Source organism: Mercurialis annua, linkage group LG3 (assembly GCF_937616625.2).
Source record: "Mercurialis annua linkage group LG3, ddMerAnnu1.2, whole genome shotgun sequence".
NCBI classification, from domain to species: Eukaryota; Viridiplantae; Streptophyta; class Magnoliopsida; order Malpighiales; family Euphorbiaceae; genus Mercurialis; species Mercurialis annua.
Window position 1 is genome coordinate 65,610,421 of NC_065572.1, and position 9,170 is coordinate 65,619,590.

The 9,170-nt window shown below is 39.6% G+C and overlaps 1 protein-coding gene across 1 annotated transcript; it reads left to right on the forward strand.

Moving 5' to 3' along the window:
* Positions 1–5,357: 5,357 nt before the first annotated feature.
* On the forward strand, positions 5,358–8,789 carry LOC126675206 (SNAP25 homologous protein SNAP33). The gene is made up of 6 exons (XM_050369815.2): positions 5,358–5,554; positions 6,395–6,952; positions 7,305–7,398; positions 7,671–7,801; positions 8,202–8,299; positions 8,412–8,789. Exons 2-6 carry the CDS (start codon positions 6,455–6,457, stop codon positions 8,509–8,511), a joined length of 921 nt encoding a protein of 306 aa, XP_050225772.1. The 5' UTR covers positions 5,358–5,554; positions 6,395–6,454; the 3' UTR covers positions 8,512–8,789.
* Positions 8,790–9,170: the final 381 nt, after the last annotated feature.

Below are 9,170 nucleotides of genomic sequence, written 5' to 3' on the forward strand. Positions count from 1 at the left end.
AACTCAGCGAACACGACATAAGATACGAACCTCGCCCAACTCTGAAAGCACAAGCTTTGGCGGACTTCGTAGCAGAAATAACTCCAACCGAGACCGGCCAACCCAAACCAGCCTTGGTATGGGAACTCCACGTAGATGGAGCATCAAATGAAAAAGGAGCTGGAGCAGGAGCCATCCTCAAAGGACCCGACAAAATCAAGATTGAATATGGAGTAAACATCCAATTCGCCGCCAGCAACAATGTAGCTGAGTATGAAGCCCTAATCGCAGGCCTCGGCCTCGCATTAGAAATAAGAACGGAAATCCTAAAGATCTATAGCGACTCCCAGCTGGTGGTAAATCAAGTCAAGGGAGAATATCAAGCCAAAGAAACAGGGATGATCGAATACCTGAGTCAAGTCAAAACACAGCTTCAACAGCTAGAAGCACAAGGAGGACAATGGGAAATCATTCAAATCCCGAGAGAGGAAAACACCGAAGCCGACGCCATCGCCAAATCAGCGTCAGAACTCGGAGATCTATTCACTAAAATGCAGCTAAAGGAAATTCTCGAGTCACCAAGCACCAGAAAAACAGAGGTCATGGCAATCGAGGAAGCCGACTCCTGGATGACTCCACTGATCAAATATCTAGACTGCGGCGAGTTACCAATAGACAAAGTCGAAGCCATTCGCACCATCAGAAAATCTGCCAACTACTCTTTTCACAATGGAGTTCTTTACCGAACCTCATTAACTCATCCATGGTCTAGGTGTGTCTCGCCTCAGACAGGAGAATCCATCCTAAAGGAAATCCACGAAGGAATATGCGGCGCGCACGAAGGAGCAGTCACCATAGCAAGAAAAACAATACTCCAGGGATACTACTGGCCAACCATTAAAGAAGACGCAAAAGCATTAGTCAAGAAATGTGATAAATGCCAAAGACACGACAACATCAGTCGTGTACCGGCAGTACCTCAAGGATCAATGGAAAGCCCATGGCCGTTCGCCACTTGGGGGATTGACATAGTTGGACCGTTCGAAACGGGAAAACATCAAGCGAAATTCCTAATCGTCGCAATAGAGCACTTCACAAAATGGGTAGAGGTAGCACCTGTCGCAACCATCACCGCAGCCAAAGTAGAGGAATTCTTCAAAAACGAAGTAATATGCCGATTCGGCATACCCCACACTGTAATAGCAGACAACGGCAAACAATTCAATTGCAAGCGGTTCAAGGCATTTTGCAAAGGACTAATGATCAATTTGAAATTTACTTCGGTGGCGCACCCCCAAACAAACGGAATGACAGAAGTCACCAACCGAACCATAGCACAAGGCATAAAAAAGAGACTTTCTCAGTACAAGGAGAACTGGGTAGAAGAATTATACAGCGTTCTATGGGCATACAGAACAACTCCTAGAAAAGGAACTGGCGAAACACCTTTCAGGCTCGCCTACGGCACTGAAGCAGTAATTCCAGTAGAAATTGGAATACCCAGTATCAGAGTAAACTATCTAGAAGAAGAAACCAATGAGGCTAGAACAAGACTATGTCTAGACCTACTAGAAGAGAGAAGGAATGAAGCGGTAGCCCGAGCCGCTACATACAAGAAGCAAGCCGCAAAATACCATAACAAAAGAATGAATTTTAGAGAATTTCAAAGAGGCGATCTGGTCTTACGAAACGCGGAAGTTGGCAGAGGAAACGCAGGAGTAAAGAAAATGCAAGCTAATTGGGAAGGCCCCTTCATCATAGAAGAAGCTACTGGCAAAGGCGCATATAGACTAAAGACAATAACTGGGTCCATGGTACCCAGATATTGGAATATAGAACACCTGAGAAAGTATTATCAATAAATTCAGGGCTTGTACTTGTTTCCATTTTTGAAATAAAAAGCGATTCGGCGAAACAAATCTTATAGGCTCGCTCGAGACCTAATACATACAACTTAACAAGAATCGTTTGAATCTTAGTTAAAAAATAATTTAGACTCGTCCGAGTCAAATAAATAAAAGGATCCATTCGGACCTACAAATAAATTACACCAGCAGAAGTTTAGATTAACTTCTCAAAACAACAAACGAGTTTAGATTAACTCTACAAATAAAGAAAGGCAATGGTCAAAAGATCATTATATTAACAGAAGAAAAATTACAAAGGATCCGCCCACGATCCAATACAAAAAAAGAGAGGCGAAAGCAACAAATACTAAAAAGCAAAAAATACAAAAAGGAGAAAATAAAAACTAAGCCTTATTCAAAGCGTCTTGCTTCTGCTTATCAAGCTTCGCCTTCACCTCCTTCGCTAAAGAAGCAGGATCCAACTGATTGACTCCAGAAAGATCGACGCCAGGATTCTGCTCCCGCAGCTTTGCCCCGATCGCCAACCGGTATTGAGTCATGACTTGGGAATAAAAGCTCCCAGAGTCACCCAATCGCCGGCGGAGACGCCCTCTTCTTTCTTCAGATCATCCCTCTCCTTAGCGAGAGCACCTGAAGAAGATTGTAGAGACTCGACTTCCTCGGACAAAGTTCGAACCCGAGCCTCTAAAGCGGAAATCTCCCGAGTCTTGGTAGATACGGAGGACCTCAGCTGTTGGATCAGACCGGTCGCCTCGCCAGCCTCCTCCTCCATCTTTTGTTTCTCGGAGAGCCAGGATTCGGAATCTCTCTGGAGTTTCTTCAATTGATCCACCGCATCCCTTCGGCGGCGCTCCAAAACAGCGATGGACTGGACCACCTGCGAAAGAAAACAACAAATAAGAAAAACAAAAGAAAAAAGAGAAACAAATCATAATATAAAAAAGAAAGAAGCATACCGAAAAACCGCCGAGACAGGCGAACTCAGCCAAATTATCGCCATGTTCGCGATCAATGGACTCAATGTCCTCTTTTATCATAATATTCTCCATGCAAGCATGAAGAATGGCGACGTTTGAAAGACGAGGCGGATTTTGCGCGTCCGCCCAAGCAGCAAACCGAGGTGCCTCCTCGAAAGACACCCCAGAAGATTTCTTCTTCTTGGGACGCTTGGTAGAAGCCCCAGCCTGGTCCTCAGCAGGACGCTTCTGGCCGGCGGTAGGCAACCCCTTCAGAGAAGGACCTGACTCCTTCGAAGGAAGCAGAGGCGACTCGGAAGTCGCAGCAGGAACTTGATCTCCAGAAGCAGGATCAAGATCCGGATTCACCGAATCAGGCGTCGGATTCGGCACAGCAGTTGTAGAGGGATTAGGAACGCCGCTAGTCACCTCGCCCATATCTACAGTCATATCGACATGAAAATTATCAAGCAAATGTTCAAGAGAAGTCGACATCCTACAAAACAAAACATAACAACAAAGATTAGAAAAATACCTTCTAAAGGAAGATCCGCCAAAAGTATTTCACGGCGACTTAAATACTGCTCTAAAAGAACGCTGTGCTTGGGCTTGTCAAAACGACAATCCGACAGCAAAGACAGGGCGAAGTCCTTCTCCCCATCATCCAAATCAGGTACATTAGTAAGCGAAACCTTACTAGAAGTAAAACTCCGCGAAAAAGAGGAGAAAGAAGAGTGTTGAACCAAGAAAAACTTAGGGGTCCAGCCCTTCAAAGAAGAAGGAAGACTAAAAAGAGACCGATTCGGTCGACCACCAGCAAAAATAAATTCCTCACCCTTTCGGCGGGAGAAAACATAAAAATAATTAAAAAGAGCAAGCGAAGGCTCCTGCATCCGAACCCTGCACGATTCCATAAAAGAACAAAGAAGGCGAATCGCGTTCGGATGCAGTTGGCCCAAAGGAACACCTAAATTATGACAGACCTCTACAATTAAAGACTCTAAGGGAAACCTAAGACCCGCTAAAAGTTGCTCGTGAAAAATTACTATCTTAGAAGGCGAATCCGTGCTATGATTCGCCCGATACGATTTCGCCGGCCTCAAAATAACATACGACCCGGGGAAGCTAAAATCCTCGGCATAACCGAGTATCTGCTCTCTTGACAAGGAGCTCCGCGTATATTCTAGCTCATCACGAGCACCCTTCGCCCCCTCAGTTACTTCTGACATTTTAAAATTTTTAAATGGGGGGGAAACACGGAATGATGAAAAAATTAAAACTCTAAAAGATCAAAAGAAGGGGAAAGAAGGAGAACAAGACGAAGAACAATGCGAAGAACAAGAACAGAAGGAACAAAATCAAAAACGAAGAACTACCAGGAAATTAAAATTAAAGAAAAGGTAAAATACCTCGCAAGCAAATACGCAGGATCAAAAGAAAGGTAAGGAGCAACTTGAAAACGAGGAATCTTGACAGCAGAAGAAGGAAACCCACGAAAAGCTTGAAGAAATTGAAGGTTAGCAGTTGCAGAGAAAGCAAAGGTTGGAAAAGAAAGAAAATGAACTATTATATAGCCTGAACCAAAGAAACTGAAAAGACGAGATCCCATAATACTAATGGCGCACGAAGACACTTGTCGTTCATCCAGTCATAACCCTCTACTGATGGACAACACGTGGCAATACAGAATCTTACTAAAGAAGAAACGTCACCCACAAACATATGAAACGACTCGCCCGGAATGTAAAGCGACTCGCCCGCATAAAAGAACTCAGCTCCAAAAGAGCTAAAATCCACTAAGGCATAAATGCCAAACTACTTCAGCTCACTTGCGGGGGGGCTAATGATGGATACCGAATCCTACTGTAAGTATAATGGAGCCGAGTTGCAGGAGATCCACTCTCAGGCGACACCGGACTCCCCCTGAAGACGGAAAGATATGAAGGAGATACCGAATCTCTAAGATTCGGTAATACACTAATAAAGACCGAATCCCACATGATCCGCCAAGAGCGCGTCAAGTCCGGGATTCGGATAAACGACTAAATATGGAAACCTTGTCCTATTTGGACACAAACACTACATATGGAAGGATAAGCTCTACTTTAGGAAGATAAGACTATTTAGGAAGACGTTCCTAAATAGGACTCTTATCAGATTAAGGTAGATCTCGACAAATCAGGAGAATCCTTAAGATACGGCCGAATCCCTACAAAGTAGGATTCACCTACCTAATACAACTCTACTAGGTATATTCGTCTACTATAAAAGGAGCACGAGGTATGCCTAGAATGACAATTACATTCATATACTCAAAACGCTGCTCAAAGCTCTAAACTGACTTTAGCATCGGAGAGTTAATCGGACAACCACCGTCCGGTTAGCTTCTACCCTGTTTTGCAGGTTCACTCACCGGTTCAGAAGGCAGACTCCATCAGTAAATTAAAATAAAATATGAAAGTTGATGATAGTGAGTTAAATTTTTAAAATAAAAATTAAAAAAACTAGTCAAAATAAGTACATTTCAAAAAGAGAGACCGTTTCCTTCTTCCCTTAGCAATTTGCAAATGGCAAATTTCTTACCAGTTTCTCATGACTTGATTTTCAGTCTTCATTAGACGCGCTCATTTCTTCTTTAAAATCTCTAGAAAAAAAATATTTCAGGAGAATTCTTTCTCTCGCTAGAAACAAGAGATTCTTTAGATTGCTTTTGTCCTTAACTTTTGCAACTTCTTTTCACCATATTATCAGGTAATCCCCTGTTTTCTCTCTAATTTCAATTACTTTTTAGATTTTATACTCTTTTATTACTTGAATTTACCTGGGCTTTGTTTAATCTTTTGAACTTTGTTGTGTTCTTCTTTGTTTTGTTTTTTTAGATTAATTGTGCTCTTCTTGATATTATCGTTAAGTAATTAAAATTCTACTTGTTTTGATTGTTTTCTTGCATCAAGTTTTGACTTTTCAGATACCCTTTTATCTATTCTTTCATGGGTATGGGTTTTCTGTTGATCCATTTCAAGAATTTTTGGCCGTTATTGCTGTTTGGTTGGTGAGAAAATTCAAGATAGAAAATATTTCAAACTGGTGTTTCTTTATGTTTTCCTTTTTTTAACTGATTTACTGTGTTGGTTGTTAATAATGTCATTTCATATATTTTATGTCACTTTTGAAATTATTAAATAGGATCTTGAATTCTCAATAGCTTTTACTTTTGAATGAATCATGTAAAAATTAGAAAAAGGAAAAATTTACTTTTCACTGTTGCTTTAGTCATTTAATTCTTAAGACTAGAAAAAATTATGATACCCAATTTGAGTTTAATCTTGATTTTTTTTTTTTGGCAAAGCAGCAATTGTATTAATTTCGGTAAATAGAAGTACATAATGTTTGTGAGAACTAGATAACAAATATTACAATAATAAATCCTAAAAAGGAGGCTTTAAGGACTTTTTAGCCACTTCATGATTACTGTATTTCACTAATGAAAATATGAGTCATTTCTCAAACTTAAGAGCTCAATGTTACTTCTTTTGTTAATTTAGTAAATTCACCGAGTTGTCTCACAAGTTTCCTGCTTCATTTTTGTAGGATTATATTTGATTATTCTTCAGTTGCCTGATCAGCGTCTGCGCTTATCTTCTTAAGAGAATGTTCGGTTTAAAGAAATCTCCTTTACACCTTGGTAGGCACAAGAAGGTTGACCAACAATATCACGAACCTCCTCGTTCTAACCCTTTTGATTCTGATGATGAGTTGGATAGTAAGAAAACCCTTAAACCTTCGAGAAGAACTTCTTCAGAACCTGATCTGACTACACCAACAAATTTTGGTAGGAATCCTTTTGATGATGAGGATGGAAAAGGGACATCTTCAACCTCATCGTATTCCAACACCTCATCGGCAAGAAATAACTACAAAAATGATTTCCGCGACTTGGGAGGAGTAGAGAACCAGTCGGTGCAAGAATTGGAGAACTATGCGGTGTACAAGGCTGAGGAAACTACAAAGGCAGTCAATGGCTGCTTGAAGATTGCTGAGGAAATTAGAGATGATGCAAACAAGACTTTGATCACCTTGCATCAGCAGGGGGAGCAAATTTATAGGACTCATAATAAGGCCGTCGAGATCGATCACGATCTTAGTAGGGTATGATCTGAATCTTAGCCGCAAGCATATTTTATAGGAAAAAAATATTATATATGAAAATGATATTGCCATTTTACTTAGATTATCTAACCTATTGGTTTCTAATATTAAACTTGGGCAATATCATCCGGCATTCTTATAGTGTTAATTTAGTTGAATTTATAGAATTAAGCATGGTTTTTAATTTCAACAGTTTGCTATCGCTCGATTGTATTAATTATTATAAACCTCTCCTACTCGATATTTTGATATTATTTGTCGTCCCTTGAGGTTTTGATTTGTTCCTGGATTTGTTTGTATCTATTGATTTTATGAAATAACATTCTAACGGTTGTTTTGCTTCTTATTTCAGGGTGAGAAACTTCTTGGAAGTCTTGGGGGCATGTTCTCTAGAACTTGGAAGCCAAAAACTAATCGTCCGATTAATGGTCCTGTTATCACAAGAGGTTGCTTTCCTTTCTTCTGGCTTATGATTATTATTCATTTAAAAGAATTATTTATTATAAAACTTTAATCCCAAATTATAAGAAAATGAGATTTATATGAATCGTACATATTGGCTTTGGCTGTTTGGTTTGCCTTCTATTTTTCTTTTTTCTAGTTGGTTATATAAGTATATTGAATTCATCACTGTTGTACTAAAGTTGCGACATTATGTTACGTTAGAACTTCTATGGTTTCATCCGTTTTATTGAACATAGTTATATTCTTTTTTTAGATAGCTCACCTAATAGAAGAGGTAACCACTTGGAGCAGAGAGAGAAGCTGGGATTGAACACTGCACCCAAAGGTCGGACTGGCACAAGAACACCCGTTCCTGAGCCTACCGATTCATACCAGAAAGTTGAGGTTTGTATACGCTTTCATTCTCTTTGCACTATGTACTTTTAGTACATGAATTAATGCATGCTTTTTATCTATGAAATGATTTTGTGTTATGTGACCACAGACAGCCCTATGCAATTCTTATTTACTAACTATTGGCAAACTACCATAATTCCTTTAGCCTTTTTCATCAAATACTCTTGGCTGGTGATGGAGAGACTTTGACTGCATTTTGTAGAACACTGTGTTTCTTTAAACAGATTCCTGATTATTCTTTTTGGGCAACAGTTTTCGTTAGGTCAACTTGAAATGTCTTCTCTCTTTCCGTTTAGTAAAAACAAAGTGTAATGCTACAATCAGCAAGGTTTTATATTTTCTAATTGTAATCTAATTATATTTCTTTCTTTGGGATAATGTTAAACAGGTTGAAAAGGCAAAACAAGACGACGGTCTTTCTGATCTGAGCAATCTTTTGGGAGAGCTAAAGAATATGGCTGTTGACATGGGGAGCGAAATAGAAAGGTTAGTTTCATTGGTTTCGTATAAAAATCATATTATTGAATGAATTGTAGATAAAATATTTTATTTGAACTTCAATGCAATTATGAACATAACCATTTTGCTGGCCCTGCAGGCAAACCAAAGCTTTGGATCATACTCAGGATGATGTGGATGAACTGAATATCCGTGTTAAAGGAGCTAATCAACGTGGCCGCCGTTTGCTTGGAAAATAGGCTGCACCTTGCCGTGTTTGATCAAACACTGACATGCTCATTCCTTTGGACATTTTTCTCCGTTCTCATTCCTTTCATGTTTGGATTTGGAATTAGATTTTTATGTTGAATTCTTTTTTTTTTGTCGCTTAATCCACGTTACTATATATTCAATATTAGAAGCTGTACCCATGCTGCTGTATGTATATGTCAGAAAAGGTTTCAGGATCCTTTAATAATTTTAACCAAATTGAATTGGAGCAAAATGCATTTTATTGAGTTGATACCTTTAATCACAAGCTTTTCTGCTGTTCTTTCATAGTATTAATTACAGCTCTCTTTTTACTTCTCTGTAGCATGTGAAAAGGGAAGAAGCAGAGCCTGTGTTGTATAAATGCTATAAATGCACAAATCAATGTTTATTGTACAAAAATAGTGCTTAAATAGCATTTCTTATATACTACATTATGCAAGAGTGCTCTTCAAATATTCTTCAACAATATGAAGAGTTTCCTTCCTTTTATAGCCATTTCAAGTCCCTAGGTTTTAGCAGTCTTCTTTTTCTTGCTCATTTGCATGCCAAGAGTTTACTCCTCCCATGCAGGCAGGTCGTCCCCTACGATGGCCACACTGCTTCACAAGCACCATCATCCCGGTGGCCTTGGCCGCCACCATGTTGG